Source organism: Embiotoca jacksoni, unplaced genomic scaffold (genome assembly GCF_022577435.1).
Source record: "Embiotoca jacksoni isolate LCO1_2020_lvr unplaced genomic scaffold, fEmbJac1.0.p SCAF_9, whole genome shotgun sequence".
NCBI lineage: Eukaryota > Metazoa > Chordata > Actinopteri > Embiotocidae > Embiotoca > Embiotoca jacksoni.
Window position 1 is genome coordinate 15,508,979 of NW_027185447.1, and position 19,927 is coordinate 15,528,905.

Below are 19,927 nucleotides of genomic sequence, written 5' to 3' on the forward strand. Positions count from 1 at the left end.
GTGTGTGTCTCGGTCAGTGTCACCACAAGTTCTCCAGCATCTCTGACTAACATGAGGCACTTCCTCTTGATTCAGCGAAGGAATGGAGAAAAAAACCACAAGCTTGACTTTGATGAATTTACATCTACATGATGAGGTGGAAAAAATAATGAAAACAACATCATAATAAAAGGAAGAAATATAGGAAAAAAAAAAAAAAAAAAAAAAACGCGCAGATGCAGAACTACAAACAGACCAATCTTTAAAACTAATGACTCGCACAGAACGGCTGTGCTCACAGTTACAGACCCACCCGTGAATTAAATACTTGTGGACACTGCGGGCTAAAGACATCCTTTCCTTTGGCTTTCTCTAAAAGTAAACCTGCCCAGACGTAGGGAAATGGGTGAAACATGACTCACAACTTTTTCCACTGCCCAGGGGTTCTGGGATTTTGGCATTCACACAAGGTTACTGTGTGAGCCTTTGTGTGTTGGCTTTAAGTACGGGTGGTTTCTACATAGCAGCTTCACCGTAAATATCAGCTCATGGTGTTTATGGCTTGTCTGACAGCTCGTGATTACCTGTTTTTGTTGGGACTTTCTCACAGAGGAGCTGATTCAGGCGATTTTTTTTTTCCCCCTTCTGACTTGTAACCAAAGGTCATTTTAGTTTTAAAACTGTTTGCTTCTAATACATGAGCAGAAGTTTTAGCAAAGCTTTAGTGGTTTGGGCACTGACAAAGGCATGTTTGAAAGCTTAGATAAAGTTTGGCTGTGAAACTTTTTGTCCACTTATTGGTATTTTATCTACAAAATATCACCCACTTCATGAATGGTAGCATGAAGAAATCCAGCACCAGCAGGGACTTGGATATTCTGAGGTTAGACTTAGTTTAATTACACTTCTAATAAATCAGTGATTATGGTGATATATAAAAAACCTGTTTCTACACTAATACTACCACCAGTCTAAGAGGATCAGACCACTCTGATGCCAGCGAAGCCCGTGGAGATCCAGGAAACATAAACAGCTGCACAGCACCGGCCGGCGTCGTACTACAGTGTATATATGCCAGCCAGACTCTGTGGCTGCTTGGCTCAGCATCATCCCATTGATCTGGGTCAAAAGGTCGTTGATTAGGCCGAGTCTCGCAGTCTCTAGGCAATGCCACAGTGTCTGCCACACACACACTCAGCCTCGGCTCACACAGCTGCTGCCGGTCGTCATGGAAACACTCAGACTCCCCTCTCTTTAAGACAACTCCCCACAGTCAGCTAAATTATAGTGTGCCCAAAAAAAAAAAGCTAAAAAACTGAACACTAACATCAGTGCTAAATAAATGACTAAATAGTCAAACAGTGGCTGTGCAATCTATTAAGCTTTAAAATATCTTGGAAAATCACTGTCACGCTGCCATGTAATGACATCATTAAGCTAGTAGTAGTCATCGCCGTGTCACTTCAGCCTCTCCTTGTATTCACATGAAGTTGTAAAATTGTAAAAAAGGAGTGCAGCTTTAATAAAAAAAAAAAAAAAGACAAGAAGACGTGCAGCAGAGGGGTAAAAAAAAAACATTGGCACTATTTGCTGCTCACAATTACTCCCCAAATATCACTTGTTCAGGGAGCCACAGGGCTCAGCTCTCACTCCTAATTACCCACTGCAGTGTAGATGAAACGGAAAACCAAACAAACTAGAACTAAAACACACGTCCGCTGTCCCACTCTACAGTTCCCCTAAAAGAAACGCTGCAGGGAATCCAGGAATCAAGGCAGCAGAAAATTGCCCCCAATGTACGTTCTCAATAAAACATGCAGACTGGCATGTATATTTCAGAGGGCAGTGAGAATTAGCCCACATTCAGCAGACAGCTGCAAGCCCGCACACCCAAACATAACCCAGGCTGGGGATTGAATTGGAGGAAAACACATGCATTTTGTGAAGCAGCAGCACTTTATACCTATAAACTAAAGGTAGAACGCTTCTTTATGCAAGTGTGCACATGAATCAGATACACATAAGAATCTACTACAGAGAGAGGACGAAGCGCCATTTGTAACTCACCGGGTAAACTCAGTTTGCCATCTACCTTCGATGTTTGCTCAGTTTTCACCCTCTGGAGTTCCTGCCGTCTCCTGCTGTGTGGCACAAATAAAAATACAAAAAGCAGAGTCCGATCTTTGTCCAGCAGCGAGTCAGGAGAAGGCTGTCTGAGGGGTCTGGATGGTTTTAGTAGTGCTCTCAGGGAGACGGCATGAGTCTGCTGCTGCTTACTACTACTCCTGTTCCCTCATCGACTCTCCAACCACCACGCTGCCGCTCTCTCTCTCTCCCTCCCTCTCTCTCTCTCTCCTCCTCTTTCCTCCTCCCTCCTCCTCTTTCTCCTCCTCCCCTCACCGTCTAATAGCACACTGTCCCTGGCCCCCAAAAAAAGAGATGCGTTACTCCTGTCCTACTCTTTCCCCGTCCTGATCCCCACACCATTCAGAGCAGCGGACTAAACAATGCCTTCACCGCCGCCGCTCTGAAAGGAACCCAGGAGCAGTTCTCAACCGGCAATAATGCCTCCCCAACTGTCACCATGGAAACTAATGACGGCCCAGGCTGGTTAGGAGGAGGGAGGGGAAAAAAATGGGGAGATGGAGAGGGAGGGGAGAGTTAAGTGAGAGAGAGAGAGAGAGAGAGAGAGAGAGAAGAGTGGAGGAGGGAGAGAGGAAAAGAAGTGGCTGAATGAAAGATGGGGGAAGTGTGTGTGTAAGTATCAGTGGGTGTGCCTGCGCAGTTGTTGCATGAGTGTGTGAGGATCTGAGTGAACTGGAGAGGAGGGAAGGTTTTGAAGGAAATTCTTTAGGTATTTGTTGGAAACACAGTGACCCTCAGAAGTGGAGTAGTCTTCCTACAAGGCAATAAAGAATTATTCAATCAATGAATTTTTTTTTTTTTTATCATTGATATGTTAGAAAATAGTGACAAATGCTGAATTTCTTTTTTTTTTTTTTAAATGGCCTGTTTTGACCAGTCAATAAACAAAAACCTAAAAATAGAAGAAACTGTTTTGCTGATTATTTTTCTGTTAAGTCGTTCCTTCCGATAATAATTTGGATTTTGGCATGTAAAGAATATAAAAAAGAGAAAAGGAGCCGGTCCTCACATTTGAGAACCTCAAATCATCTATTCTCAAAAATCTTTTTGACTAAACGAATGACCCTTTCAGCACTGTAGTTCTTTCACAAACATAATTTGTATTTCTGATGTGTAAATAAAGCATGTTATTGTATCTCTTGGGGAACCACTTTACCACAAGTCTCCGGGGAGTACATCCATGTCCCTGTGCGACATCCCCCCACAGACGTGGGGATCACAAAAGCTGCCGGGATGACTCGCCCAAGCTGCTCCAACCCTCTTCATATGCACATATAATTACAACCACCCCCTCCCTCCATATCTCTCTGTGTTGCCCCTCTACCCACTCAATAGTTGACACCGGCCTGAAAGACGGGGTGACATTGCCCGACACCGGCTCTGAACCCACAGACGAATGCCACCGATAACCATGGAAACACAGACGGAGTATTCCCACTTCCAAAACGATAACATGGATTTAGAGCTGGGTGTGAGGAGAGGAGCGGAGGAGATGGCGAACGTAATGAGGGGGATGGGTGGCTGTGTTCGATTTAAATTCAGAAAACGCAGGCGCTTTAAAATCGGAGGGGAGCCGAGTGGCTGAAAGTGGGTTAAAATGGGGCCCGATTGATCCTCTTGTCTTCGTGGTGAAGCGACAACAACTACATCCTCCAGTGTAAACCCCTTTCACCTCCAGCAGCGTATTCTAGGCCACCTCTTGCTGAACTGATTGAAATTCTCAGGATAGTGAATTATGCATCACGCTGGATGGGGGGGAACAGGTGCTGCTCTCAGCAGCAATAAAGCTGGCTGCTCAACCCAGCGGACCTGACGAGGTGAAACCTGCTCACATGAGGCGAAGACCAGATAGAGAATCGGTGCCACAGCCACCGGAGGGCATACCAGAGAGGGGGAAAAAAAAAAAACATCTCCAATAAGAATAGAGCCTTGCCTTTGTAGGTTATCTAATGAGGCATGGTGCTCATGCCCCCTCTTTACACCAAACAGAGGAATGTGAGCTGTGGGTTAGGGAGGAATGTTGAACCTCTCCCCATCTTGTTACCCCTTTTTAGCTTATGTAAGGCAGAGATCGCCGCTCAAAGTATGATTCAGCCATAAGAATAGAAAATGAAAACAGATTTTCATGTTAAAGTCTGGAAGAAGTCAATCGAGATAGAGATGGATTCACTGACAGGGATAGAGCAGGCTGGCACAGCTCTTGTGCCCTTCCGTCACCCTCTCCTACTCTCACTAATTACAACAATGATCTCTTTCCATCTGTTCACAAAAAAGAAACTTTGTGTGATTAGTCTCTGTCCCACATAAACCCACTGGAATATTGACGACTAACACTAGTCTAAATCTTCTCCGTTCCACTGACCTAAGGAAGGCATCTGTCACACATCTGTCAGATGGGAACATCAATACCACCCAAACCCTCACAGTGTTACTCGGACAACTGCACAAAGATGGAAAATATCACTCATCTTCTGTTTTTTTAAACACACAAAAGATGTTTCTTTCAATATTTAATGTAAAATTTAAGGTCAGCCAACGAGACGGGTCCAACAAACCCTGTGTTCGTGACTGCCCTTCTGTCTCTGGATGACACTGCCCAGTAAATGAAGCGTATGTTGCCACAGTTCTTCACACACCAAGACTCGAATGGTCGACAACACAAGAGACATGCACAACAATGCTGTCAACAATATGCAAAGCGCAGCATCAACACTGTTTGAACGGCTGCCAAAGTTCTGTCAACTGCTTTTCAAAGGGCTGTGCTCAATTTGATCGACACACACACACACACACACACACACACACACACACACACACACACACACACACACACACACACACACACACACACACACACACACACACACACACACACACTCTTCCTCTCCTTATCTAGTTGTGGCTGACTGCAGGCACACTGAGGACTTAGCCCAGTTAGAGTCAGAGGGAACTCGGTAGAGAAATCTGCATAGATAAATATTTTTTTTAAATAGCTCAGATCAATCAATGCGCTGATGCCGTGGCACACTTGGTTTGGTTGCCTCGACACGCACCCTGCGGATAAAAGCCGGAAGGAGGACACTGGGCTGTTGTCATGGAGACAATTCACATTCCACAGCCTGCCGACCCGACTCCAGGATTTTTCCAAAAAGTCCTCACACAGAGAAACAACACAGGCGCGCACGTGAATAAATCCGCATAAATGACGGGACACACACACACACACACACACACACACACACACACACACACACACACACACACACACACACACACACACACACACACACACACACACACACACACACACACACACACACGAGCTGAAGGTGAGATCATGAAAAACGTTCACATTCACACGTCTGTGAAGGTCCTGGAGCGCTGGGAAGACACAACAACCAGACAAACCTCTGCAGAGCACAGAGGTCAAGGAAGGACGCAGCTTTTAGTCCTCCACTGTTACTGACACACATTAATGACGACCCAGTAAGCCTCCAGATCAGCTTTCGCCATGGGGAAATGCGCTCACAAAGATTCAATAGAGGGATCAATTAAAGCTTTCAGAAGCAAATAAGGTTAAATTAGAGGTATGAATGAAGACAGGTGAGCTTATGTGTCAGATTTTATTGGTTTACCTCTTTTGTCATCGTATAAAAGAATCTTTAACGCTCATTTGCAAATATCTGCCTGTTCAAATATCGACCCTGACAGCCACCTTTACATTAACTCCTTAAACATTCAGCAGCTAAAAATCAAAGAGATGTTTTAAATTACTTTAACAAGCACCCTGTCCCTTGCCCTCCTCTCTGAGGAGTCCAAAGCCTCTCTTTAAAGAAGTCATTAATATTTCACCCAGAGGAGAATCTTTTAATTCATTATTAATATTTAAACTTATCTGCTGGAGTAGAGGGGTCTTATCTGAATTACAAAGAGGCTGCAGTCTGGCATAATCCGTGTATCGACGTTACCCCCCCCCCCCAACAGAAAACTGATGAACTAGAAGTGCTCTCCCAGTCTGTTAACGCTTTGCTGGCTGCTGCTGGTGAGATCTGGAAAACTTATTTCTACACTGATCCCCTGCTGTCTGAGGGTGCCTGGCCCTGGGGCACGGAGGAAATGGTGGGTGCAGAGAGGAAAGACGAAAACAAAAAAAAGGGAGAACAGTTGTGGAGGAGAAAATTAGATACGGCATCCTTTAAGAATAACAGCTAAATAAATTGAAGCACCTCAAGAAAATAGGGAAGGCAATGTTTATTCTTAAGTAAAAAATGTTGGTACCTGGCTGTATTGTTTCTTAAAGTATGTATATTGAAATTTCGAACAGGACATTGCAAATCAATTAGCAGAACTGCTTTATAGCACAGTGTTAGAAAAAACAAACACAAGAAACGTGCAAAACATGTTTGTTTTGTTTGTTTAAACACGATTGTTTAATATCTAAACAGTTTAAGTCGCATCTTTAATACATCGCAACACATTGAAACAAAATAGAAAAAAAATCATGATCCATGCACAATCCCAGCTTTGACTTCCTGCAGTCTGGTGGGTCTGCTGGATGTAGAGTTGCTACCAAATATTGTAGATACAGACTGATATATCTGCAATTTTAAGATTCTATTTGTGTAATACATCCATCAGTATAATGCTTCATTGAGGGAATGAAATGGGTAATTACCAATAACACTGTTTTGGGCTGTAAATAGTTTTATCATTTTAATATTGACTGATTGTTTATTGCCATTTGATCTTTAAAATGTCAGAACATGGTAAACAACGTCGGCCAGCGCTTCCAATGTTCAAGGTGCTGCTTAAAATGTCTCGTCTCGTCCTGACCAACAGTCCACAACCAAAACATTTTCAGTTGATTATCATGGAGGACTAAAGGAACCAAAAACTATTCACATTTAAAAAACTTGAATCAATGAACTTCAGCATTTTTCAATTACAAAATGCCTCAGATCAACAAATAGATGATAAAAATAGTTGGTGAATAATTTGTTTGAACAATTAACCGATTGCTGGACTCATTGTTGCAGCTCTACTTTACTGACAGACAGCCTTGATATTGTGGGTGCTGCCTTTGCTTATGGAGAAAACTTTGGTTTGGTTCATTACATACTCACGCTGTGCTGCTTTGCTGTTGTGCTCCAATTTAATGTATAAAACTCAGTGGAACTATCATAATATACGGTAATTAGGGGGTTCCAAATATTTAATGGTGTTGTTCCACAATACTGCATCTATTAAACCAGAGGGGCAGGTTTCAGAATTAGGCAGCAGTCAGCATCTTACTAATGATCTTTATGAGCTTTCAGCCCATCAGACAAGATGAGCAGTGAATCCAGGACACGGTAAACAAAGGAATATTAGAAACAGTTGACAATAAATACAGAGGACATGTTATTTGAACTGCATTCCTGTCTGGAAGTCAGATTACTGCATTCTTTGTAAAGCAAAGCCTGTCTGGATGACGCAAAATAATAAACCATTCACATTTTGTTTCGCTCATTTTAGAGGCCGACTTTATTATTTAGGTTTTTCATTTTTACTGCCTTTGATCAGCTTCAAACATTTGGCTTGTGAAAAATCAATAAATAGTGTTGAGAGAGGTGTGATTTGTTTCCAAATGCCATGCCGATTACTTCCATTGTGTTACACCGCAGTGCTTTGTTTGGTGGTGTGTATGTCCTTGACTCTGGTCTTGAAAGGTGTGATAGAAGTGAACAAGCCTCTGATGGTTTGTAACTATTAAAGGTGTGACTGTGTGAATATACGTGTCTGAAGATGCACACGAGTGTGTATCCACCCACGGTGGGTTTGGTCATCTGATGAGCTGCAGGCTCATCTCTCCCCACAGCGCCCAGATGGCCTGTGATTACGCACGGCTCAGTAGAGATTACATTGCAGCAGAGATAGAAAGAGAAACAGAGAGTAAAAATAAAAATAGTTCAAATGAGGAAAGCGTTGGCACAAAATGAAATGAAAGCATGAGGGGTCAAAGAAGTGGAGCGAGGGCGATGATGTAGTGCGGCTAGCTTCAGTCAGCACTACAACAGAAGGCAAACATGCAGAGATACCTCAGAAACACTTCTTCCTGCACAGAAACCTTTCAACTACAAACTATTTCCACTGCTTTGTTTTACTTTCATTGCAAAACACCTACGACCAAAATTAAAAGCTTCATGGGATGCATCTTGTTAAAAAGAGTGCAGGGGTAGCAGATATATATGTGTATGTATCAGATGGGTATGTCTCCACCAGCGAACACACGAGGACATTTGTCACCAGCAGCTATGTGACATGATGGATCGCACAGGCAACTAAATCACACCCAAAAGAGCAGAGTGAAAAATGACCCTCGCTTTACTGAACCAACATCATTCAACTCTCGATGTGTTTATTAGTCTGGCTTCACCTGGAACGAAATGTAGAGAATCTGGTCAACAATTAGGCTTATATAAGTTTTAATGGTCACGTGCTTTAATGTATATTTACAAAACGAGATGAGATGAGAAGTCTAAAGAGTATTTCAAGTATATTAACAACAACTTTTATAGTACAATCAACTCCAGGGAGAAGTTGCAGTACCATACTTCTGGAAACTGTTCTCCCACAAAACATCATGGTGTAGGTGCTTCTAAACGCTTTAAAGTGAAACAGTTGTATAAATAACAACAATCTGATGTCCCGGAGAAGTGTCGCAGTTCAGATTACGTCTATATAATGTGAGTTTTTCCCAAGCAGCAACCAATGGTGACGCCACCTATTGATTTGTGAACTGCTGTTTTGAAGTCTCAGGTTTCGCATTTTGGTCGTTTGGAGCCAGAAGTGACCATATTTGGACGAATTGGGGAGGAGTAAGCAGTGGATCTGACTCAATCTGATTGGGAACCCGAGGACACGATGCCCCGCTCCGAAACCTGATTGCACCACAGCCCTGTCATTAAAACAGACAGGCTTTTTGAAGCCTAATATCTAATTAAGTGATGGAATTATTTTCAGATGGATCACAAGAAAGCTAATAAGAAGGAGCACCTTTCATGAATGACAGTTATGATGTGGAAAATATTTGACTTCATATTTCATGGGAGAAGTTGAATGGGAGTCTGATATGATCATATGGGTTGGAGGATTTGTTTGACTTCGGATTTAGACTAGAAAAAAATAAAAACAGTGACAGCAAAAGCAGAATGCAAAACATCCAAACCGTCTAGCTGTGAATGAGTCAACACATTTATACTCCAAAGACCTTGGCTGTCACAAACCCTGAAACCAAGAGGAGCACTCGGTCACATTTCTTCCTCTGGATAAGATACAACAATGATGCAATCCTTGAAGTCGTTTCATTTAGAGAAGCGGGCCCACAAGCTACTCATTGTAAAAGGTTTGTATCTTGTGGTTATGAGTGGTTCACCTATAAGTGCATTGCTGGCACACTCACCCAGCTGTCAAATAGATTAGAGGAAGATGTTGCACGTCTAGTTGTTTTGCTGTTGTTTATCATTTTATTGATCCCGAGGAGGGCCACGCTGCAGAAGGCCAGCAGATGATATGTGTGTGTGTGTCGTAGTTTAATGAGACTCATCAGTCACCTTTGAAGAGCAACGCAGTGATAGACAGCAGTTTAACAAGTTACAGTAAATGCAATTCATATTTCAAGGATGCATTTGAAAGAAATGAATTACAACAATTTAGCTTCAGGCAGAGAGTGAGCTTTTCAGGGAATGAGCTGACTTGCATGCTTTCATGCAGATATGCACACAAACATGGACATACATGCACTGAAACACCGATTTAGCCTGAAACTGTTTGTTGTTTTATTACATTTTGAACCCTCAAGATCGATGTAAATCTAATGAAAAGCTTGTTAGTGAATTAGGGTTTCCAAACATGCACACACACACATACTCACACTCGCACTCTGAAATAACTGCAAGAGGAAGAAAGTCCACGGCGGCCACCGGAACAGGATCCATCTGTGTGGATGTAGCTCTCATCTCCTCATTAGGTGCAGGGTGTTATGACTGTCCTGTGATGAGAGCTGTGGATGGGCAAGGCATGCTGGGAGAGGGCAGTACAGTTAAGTGGCCGTATAAACTCACAAGTTGAAATCCCTGGGTGATGCTTTAAAACAAAAGGAGGGTCTATGGTGACGCACCTCAACATCAGGATGGGGAAAATCTTAACGACTATCAAAAATGCAAGTCATTTTAAACCGCAGCCATTAAAGCTGAGTCCAGATCTCGCTCCGATATAACAAAGCCATCCTGTTTCACAAAGTCATTACAGAAGCAGAGCATGATAAATGGCTGAGGGGCAGCGCAGACTATAATGGGAGAATAGAGAGTCAGCCTGCTGTTGCCAGGGTGACCTTCAGGGTGAAGCTCCTCGATGTCACCCAGAATGAGAGCAGCTCGGCTGGAGCTTCGGATATGTCTGGAACCCCAAAAAAGGCCAGTAAGGCACCAGAGAGTGCTGACATTGCCTCAATAATAATGAACTAAACCTAAAAACTTCAAATACTTTACTTTTGGCAACGACTTAAAATTGTGTATTTCTCCTATTATAAAAAAAATAAATAAAACATGCTTAAAACCATTGGTCTCCAACCTTTTTGCTTTTGATTCTCTAAAGGTGAAAGCTCCTTGCAGAAGTTAGAAAAATGCTTCTGTAGATTTAGGCTGTCAGTATCTGTCTCTTCCTGGAAACCAAGACTGACTCGACATTGTAAAGATCAGGGCTCAGTGAGGCCATACGATCTGTTCTAGAGACGTTTTGTTCTTCCTGTCTCTGAAAAAGGTTCTTTATGACTCTGGCTGTATGGAGTCTAGCCTTGCAGTAGAATGAGTCTGGGAGCAATCAGATGCCTCTGTGATACATTTGCACAGTACTCGATGTACTTCTTTTGACCACTTTAACCAAAGAGCAATTACTTCTCTTAGAAAAATATCTTAGAGGCCAAAAATCATCCAGTAACTCACAAAGAAAGAGCAAAGATTTGATTGATCTAACAAAAAAAAACAAAAACAAAAACAAAACAAAAAAAAAAATCATAATTTTGTTTCAGAAAATGTATCTTGCTTGTTAGTTCAAATTCAGACTATAGAAAATGGGGTCTCCTGTCTCCTTTTATCTACTCTATATATTACCAGGAGTAACATAACAGTGCCACCTAGTGGTACAATAACAGTTGTGCAGAGATTTTGGGGGTAATATGTGAGCAATACAATCACATTATAAAATTGTGTCACAAAAAATAAAAGGTTCATGTAGGAAAAGCTGTTTTAACGTATTTTTGGAGTAACTGTAGAAACAGCAGAGATTTGAGTGATAAGACTCTCAAAGCATGCGAGTTTATTCAAGGCAAATACATCTGTAGTCTTAATAAATTAAAAAGAAGTGACAACAGCCTCTTTCCTCTCGACTCAGACAAAAAAACAACAACACTCAAAGCATTAAGAGCCGTCACCATAAAATGCAGGCATCCAATACAGAAAGGCTGCAAACAATACAATACTTTGACACTCTGGTGGTGCCTTATACTGCACTAAATGAGGGCCCTGTTCAAACAGTCGTGCCATTTGAAAAGGAGCTACTCTGAGACAGGCTAAGACTGGTGTGAGACAGGGAGAATAGAGCAAAGAAAAGTTTAGTTTCCTGCTGACCGACAGGCTCTGACACTGTGTGTGTGTGTGTGTGTGTGTGTGCGTGTGTGTGTGTGTGTGTGTGTGTGTGTGTGTGTGTGTGTGTGTGTGTGTGTGTGTGTAGCCCACCAGTGTAAAGTGTGAAGTAAAAAAAAAATATGTGAAAAATGTTAAGCAGGTCATTTACAGTAAGTGTTGGCTTTAAGCAGCGGAGTCTAGCTCTCCGTCTGATTTATTCGGTAACAAAAATACACAGGCTTAAAGGAAGGAAGAGGAAAGAGAGGGAGACAATGGTTAATCACAACAGAAGGGGCAAAGCAGTGGTGGTGGTGGGGGGTGGGTGGAGGGTGAGAGGGCACCCTAGGGAGAGCATGGAGAATTGAACACAGGCTGCCTTTGTTGGCTGCAATCAGCCAGACTAGGGAAGACATTTACAACATGGTTTATGGCTCCATCAGGTGAGTGAGTGTGAATGGAGGAGTGTATGTGGTGATTCGGAGGACGTTGGGGGGGGATGGAGGGGATTCAACCAAGCAAGACAGATGAAAGATGAAAAGTCCTCGAGGAGCAAAGTTTGCAAATCACGTACAGTTTACATTTCTGCTGACAATTCTCTAAAGCATATTGTATTTTTTACATTGATTTATAACCTTGCGGGAAGCCACTGGTGTCATTTCACTGTGGTATAAAATTCAACCTTTTTCAGATGAGTAATCAATATCTCTGTCAGAGTTACACCATCCGGATGTGGAAATGATGCTGAGGGTCACTGGTGGTGTGTTCAAGGATGCACCAACAAGTACAGTAATGGCCGACAGACAAGCAGCAACAATGTAATACAAGAAAGAACTAAACGCACACGTCCATATTTGGCTATTGACTGGCTTGTTAATGCAACTGCCTCGAAAAACTCAGATGAGCGTCCTTGAAAGTGGTAACTCTGGGAGTTTTAGTAGCTGTTGTTGCTCGTAAACAGAATCTAAAATAATGTAGACCTGAAATAAAAATAATAAATCTAAGTGAGTTTCTAGAAGATTTTTTTATACCACAGAGATATCTATGGAAACCAATATCTGCCTAAAGGATCATAAATGATGAATCTAAAAACAGTACAGCCTGCCCAATACTGGATTGCTAAGGCTTGTATTAATATTATACCGTTCTAATATTCCATCTAAACTATATTCCCTCCTTAAACAAACAATAATAAGCATACCAACAAACATAAACAAAGTTGATGAGGATTTCTTAAAAAGGATAAGGCTGGTGATATTCAATACTTTGTTATTGTCAACAAATCACATGACAAGACCAAAAGCAGTCCAAGCTAAGGTTCCAAAATCTTTATAAAAATGGATTATGAATATATAAATTCAGATGGGAACTGTAGATTTGAGCAAACGCTGCTTGAACAGGAGACTGTTTTCAGCTGCAGAATTGGCTGAACAAGAGAGTTTCTTCATTGTAAGAAGTAACCCAGCACAATGGTGAGGCTCATTGGTTTTTTTGGACAGTGATGGATGTCTATGGCACAGGGGTGTAAGCAATAACAGGGTTTACATACACAGACAACAGATGCACTCATTGTTGGGTTTGTTTTGTTTTTTATGGGATTTATTGGCAGTTAAATATGACCAGGATTATCTTTTGAAGAATTGTGACCGAGATTCAGTCCGAGTGGAGAATTTTTGTCAATACAAACTGAATTTGAATTTTTCAAAATGATGTCAAATATGTCACTGGTGTTTTCTGCACCTTGGTTTCTTGTTACCTCCGAGCTTTGTCGATTTATCTACCTGACAAAACTGCAATGGAGCTACTTTTTCAGTGTGCTGATGTTCACCATTTAACCTAAAGGTGACCTCCACCTGGCTCTGTCCCTTTCTCTTCCCCTTCCTCCTCTTCCTCCTCTCTAGATCCCCCTGCCTCACCCCAGTGTGGACAGGAAGCCCTGATTCCAGAGAGCCTGCTCTTCTTATGATCTGAGAGGAAAAACACAATGCCTGCAGTGTGCTAGAAAGGAGCTCAACTCATAAAATGCACACACACACACACACACACACACACACACACACACACACACACACACACACACACACACACACACACACACAAAGGAAGAGAAATAGAATGGAACATGCTTTTACTATTAAGGCTCTGTTTCTTTTTTTTCTTTTTCCTTTCCATATGACTTTCCCAGGAAAATCCCCCTCATCAGGGTAGCTCCAATCCAGACAGACAGCAGACTGGAGAAGAGACGCAGAGACAGACAGACACAAAAGACTGTAAAGAGACTGACCCTCTACTCCCCAAACTGAGAGATAAAGTTTTAGGGTGTGAAAAGGCTACTGAGCTGAGCTCACAGCTCAAAGCCAAACTGCTGATTTTTAGATTATTTTTTTAGAGTGGCTGTGGAGAGATGGCCAATCATCCTCAAAAAGCACCCCCGCTCTCCAGAAGCTTAAAAGTTCTCCAGACGAGCATCTGGCTTACATACAATTTGATACATCTCGACGACCGGGATGAGATTAATTTAGTCTCCGGGGTAATGCTCAACCTCTAACATGTCAGTCCTTTATTGGGTGACACCGAGTAATTCTGCTCATTTCTAGAAGGCCTCAACAGTTGGTACCATTTAGGAAAACTAGGTCACTTCCGCCTTCTGTGTGTGTGTGTGTGTGTGTGTGTGTGTGTGTGTGTGTGTGTGTGTGGGTGGGTGGGTGTGTGTATGTGTGTGTGTGTGGGTGGGTGGGTGTGTGTGTTAGCCAGACCCTAAACCGAGAGACCTCCAGTATAAACATTTTGTGCAGGAAGGACTACGACTCCGAACAGAAACATCCTAATACCAAACAGTATCTGACTCGGCTGCTGTCCTCGCGGTCAAATTCTTATCAACACTCCAGCAGCAGTGTGACCAAACATCTGTCAAACATAGTCTTCCTTCTTTTATATAAACAGGGAGGACAAAATAATGGCAACACCAGGACGCGGGCTCCAAAATGGTCATTATGTCATAAATGATGAATCATAACCTTCATGAATGTAGGATTTATTGCATCACAGTTGTATTAGACTACACTAGTTTTAGCTAAATGTATCTAATACATTGGCAACTAACATACTGTATTTCAGCTTTCTTGATAACGTGCCAAAGCAGAGTCAGGCGTAGGGCTGCGAATAATGATCGTTTTTATTGTAGATTAATATGTCGCTTATTTTCTTCGATTAAGTGATTAGTCGTTTGTTCTTTAAAATGTCAGAAAATGGTAAAAAAAAAAAAAATTTAAAAAAAATGTCTACCAGTGTTTCTAAAAGCTTAAGGTGCAGCCACAAATGTCTAAAGTAAATAACTCTTTGGTAAAAATACAATAAGATAAACCCTTTGATGAGGTGTTATTTCATATTTGGATAAGGAGCCACTGTCTTGTGGGCTATTTCTATTTAAATAAAACGGTAGTAGTGGTTGGAAGTTGTAATGATATCCTTATTCAATCGCTTATAACAGTAGACACATTTCTGTATAATTGCATATTGATGTCACAAGTCCACAATTCAAAACACACCTTTCAAAGCAGCTTTCCTGCAACTGATGCAAGAACCTGTTAAACAGGAGTGTCAGTACGACGACACAGTGTGTTCACTGTGTCTGTAGACGGGTGAGTGGGGACTCCATCAAAACAAACCAGTGTCTAATCCCACAAAATTCAGTTTAAATGCTCTCAGACTGTGTATCAAGTCCTCATCCTCATGAAAATGTGTCTTACTGAATGTGTGCCTGCCCTGCAACACTTCTCTAATGTCACACTTGCAAAACTAATAAAGCACTATCTTATCAGAGGCGACCTTTGAAGTCATTTACATAAACAGTCTTGCAACTTGAGGTGACAAGAGACATTTACAATCTGTTAAAGCTCAGGCAAATACGCTTAAGGTTCAGTTTGCAGGTTTACAGAGGGAGCACACAGCGAGCCTTTATTTAAAATACCAGTCTGTTTTGTAAGACGCGATTGAGATGTAGGACTGCAAAACACTGAAAAAAACTTTCAAAGACAACCTGTCAGAAACGGGGTCAATCACTTCTGAGGCCTCCTTTCTACTCAAACACAAATTGCAGTGTCGTCTTCGCTGAAGTCTTCGCAGCAGCAGGACCCACACATGACCACCATTAGGGAAATCAATGTGACACTCAGGCAGGCCAGGAAAGAGCCTGAAGATCTGAATGGCCCTGGAACTGAGTCATGCTCTCTCTCTCTCTCTCTCTCTCTCTCTCTCTCTCTCACACACACTCACACACACACACACACACACACACACACATATATATAAATAGATGAGAAAGAGACGTGGAGGAGCAGGGAGATGTAAGGGATCGTTTCTTACAGGAATTCACCACGTTGGTCTGTTGCTCAGTATTAATCAGTATGTTGCTTGTGTCAGTGTGAACACAACGCTCAGTGATAGGAGCTGACTGAAACTATCCCAATTATCTTTCAGAGATAAAGAGAAGTTGAAAGGTCAGGTGCTAATTTCATGTGCTGATAATAGCTCTTTACAGTTATCAGGACAGAATAATTGAGGACATGACCTGGTAATACGGAAATGTCTAAAGTCATTTGGAAACAGGTTCACCGTTTTAAAATCTGCATATCAAAAAAAAAAAAAGAGACTCTACTGTTTGTAGTGTTGATGGAGCAGAGCGACTCAGAGTTAGTGGGTCTGTAATCAATATTCTTAACATGGATTAACTTGTATGTGAAAGTGGTCGCTTGTAGCAAAGAACCTGCATCGTTAAACTCGTTGGAGTCTTTCAGCAAATTGTTTTGGTCCTCCCTCAATAGTCTTATAGTTTTGTTTGGGTTACAGCAGGCAGCTAATACTCAGCAGCTAATATTTTAGGGGGTTATGTGTTCGGGCTATTTTTTACAAAAGCAGTTTATTCATCCTCCCAGCACTTCTTTGCCATCCAGATTCAGTCAGTGAGCACAGGTTTTGCTTTTGTACTTCTATATAATGTCTAAGATCTCGTTGCGCTGCTTTATGGCACTTCACGATGACTACAAGACTCTGCAATGACGGGAACAGTCATTGCTTCCAGATCACCAAGAAATAGTTCCTAAAGTCTAAAGCTGACTGAGTCCCTGATGTATTTAATGTATACGTCGGCTACATACAACTCAGGATAGCACTTGTGGATTTACAGGGGATGTGCAGCAAGAGGAAAATTTCTACTGTTAGATTTACTTCATATCTGGAACGTGAAATTCCTCCCTGGAGGGTTCAAAACAGTCCTATATAACCGTTTGTTGTTTCAATATCATATGTGATGATAAAAACCAGGTGCTTTAAATGTGGTACTAGCAGGACCAGATTAACCCACAATGTGTTAAATAAGGCTGTTTTCTCCAGACACTGTGCCACCAACACCAACTACGGACAATTTTGGTGTCTCCATCTTCATCACTTCACAGCTAAACAAAACAGTGGTCCAATCTTGCAAATTCCTTCCCGCTTTTTTTCAGCTGGGCAGATAATATTCTCACCACCCTGCTCTCTGACTCCCGTGCGGTGTGTTTATCTAACACAGAGGGGAGATGTTTACATTGGCTCGGTTAAACACAGACAGGCCCAATAGCTTTTTGTTAATAATAAATAATCTAAACAGCCCGCCAGGATGTCCATGCCAGAGCATCTAGCTGCCACACATGGACCACCGTCGGCCCACATCGGTGGAGGAAACATTTGCCAGCTCATCAGTGAGACATAGAGCAACCAAAGAGCGTAAGACAGAGATCGAAGTCTATCAGGAAAAGTTTATGAGTTGGAAACAAGTCTGAGGATTGAGGTGGACCTCAAACTGAGAGGCATGCTATCTATTCCACCGCAGTTTATTTGTGATGTGGTTTATTTGAATAGATTCTCCACTGGTTTGATGCAAGCAGCCTGCAACCCTTTTGACCCTCCCATCGTAAACACAAAAATAAGCATTAGAGAGTACACGGGCTGGTTGGGCTCCCATGTGGAAGAAATCGAGTTGAGGGAACATCAGAAAAGAAAAGGGGGGAAAAAAAGAAGACATTTTTCATCTGATGGCAGTTGCAGTGAGCAGTAGAGCAGTGTGTGTGTGTGTGTGTGTGTGTGTGTGTGTGTGTGTGTGTGTGTGTGTGTGTGTGTGTGTTGGAGAGGGGGGTTGAGGCAGGCAGAGAGATGAGGGGGCAGAGATTGATCTGGGACAGTGTGGGAGAGAAAGAGGGAACTGGTAAGAAAAAAACAAAAAAGGGAAGGCCTTGGAAATGAATGTGTGTGTGTGGGGGGGGGAGAAACGATACACTGCTGGACTGCCGGAAAAAAGAAAGTCAGCCAGGAGGACGGCAGATCGATTCCTCCCCCGAGTCTCACAACAAACACACTCTCTTTTTCTCTCTGCATAGCTCACCTCTGCTGCAGCCTGATATTGTCCCATCAGCACTTCATCTCTATCACCTTCTCTCTAAAACCCTCCCCCTTCTTTTGTCTGCGTCCTCACACTTTATTCTGAGGCCTCGTGTGAAACATCTTGAAATGTAGCTGAATCTTCTAAGGAGTTTGGTTCTCACAGCAACTTATTGTGTTTATGAGGAATATTAAGCCAAATGCCCCAGATCTGTCACCTCAGGACCATGCAAAATACAACGCCTAACACCCTAAACAATGATGTGGACACGGCAGATAACGGACAGTCCGTTTAAGAAAAGCAAAACAATGACACCCCTCCTCTGTGCCTGTGGTGGAACAGAAATGCCAGTGAGGTTCTGCTGAATTTATTTCACCATCAAAACCATGGCTAACCCACATAGCAGAGGAAACCACACACACTCTTCTTCACTCCAACACCAACATGTCCTCCTGCTGTCCCATACAAGACAGATGGACAAACACTTTCTAGTCAACAGACCTCAAATCTCGTGGGCTTTGCATCACACACACTCTCCTCCACTCAAATCACATTCCTCACAGGGACACTGTGGCTCTGATGGTGTGTGTGTGTGCGCGCACACACACGCGCGCGCGCGCACACACACACACACACACACACACTGAAGTAAGGAAGACAATGAATGAGTCCTCTTCTGCTTATCAGAAATCAGTGTAGTTTGATTTCCGATCAAATTATCGCCACACATGTCTGTGTGTGTTCATTAGGGGCCCTGCGTCGGACTGGGGCAAAAGTGAGGTCAGAGCGCCTTCTTCTCAGCGTTTGGCACGACTTTACTCCTATACTTGCCCTGTCAGCTCAGTCCTCCAAGTATACCAGGCGTTAAATGCTCCTCTCTGTTGTATTTATGAAGCTGCAACAACTCTTTGCGTTGTTTTGGAGTTGTGATGGGGGCCTGCAGCTGCCCCGTTGACAGCTGGCAAAAGCATTTTGGAATTCAAATCCTGTGCGCAATACTACTAGGCGTAAAGGCATTATGAAACTTAAGAAAACCACAGAGAGTTTTTGATAAAGGCAGAAAGGAAGAGTCGTGTTCATTTAGAAGAGCAGTTCACTTACCAGTAGCTGAAACCCCCTGCATTTTGCACAAACTTCTCCTCCGCTCTTTCTCTGCTGAACCCGTCCTTTTCTCGGAGAAACTGGCAACAGCGGTGGCTCCAGCGTACGGTGGACTTAAACTCTGCACTTCAGGAGCCCCCCTTCTTTCCTGTTCGCCGACAAAAACACACAGACCCACTAAGGACACTTCATGGTTTCCTAACGGACGCGAGAGGTGTTATCCGGGTCAGTTTCTGTGCAGAATAAGAGCAGTATATTCCTCCATGTAGCCCTTTTCTCCTCCCTCTCCGGAGACAGAACTCCTCTCCTATGTGCCGCTGGAAAAATAAAAGGCGCGTTCCCGCCGGTGCGAGGCGCGAGCACGGCAAGCCCCATTCATTGACTGCTGGAGTGAAAAGAAATGCATAAAAAAAAAAGTTTTAATTTACGCCTTAAGAAGTACTCGACTTTAAAACTGATGCCGCAGTTACGCTATTTAATTTAACTCATCACTGCATGTCCTCTTCTGCATTCTTGACTTGCCCATCGGCGCACACTCATGACATGAGTTGTCACGTGAAGTCATGAAAAGGATGAGGCCTATTTCACTGGATGGCCCTGCTCTGAAGAATCCACATCTGCCTATTAG

At 42.7% G+C, this 19,927-nt stretch overlaps 1 protein-coding gene across 1 annotated transcript in view; it reads right to left on the reverse strand.

Annotated features, from left to right (window-relative positions):
- Window positions 1-19,608, reverse strand: part of fgd (faciogenital dysplasia) — a 51,690-nt gene extending 32,082 nt beyond the window's left edge. Inside the window, exon 1 of the mRNA XM_069140391.1 lies at window positions 19,300-19,608. Within this exon, the coding sequence (XP_068996492.1) occupies window positions 19,300-19,321 (22 nt within the window). The 5' untranslated portion in view covers window positions 19,322-19,608. The remainder of the gene's footprint in view (window positions 1-19,299) is intronic.
- Window positions 19,609-19,927: the final 319 nt, after the last annotated feature.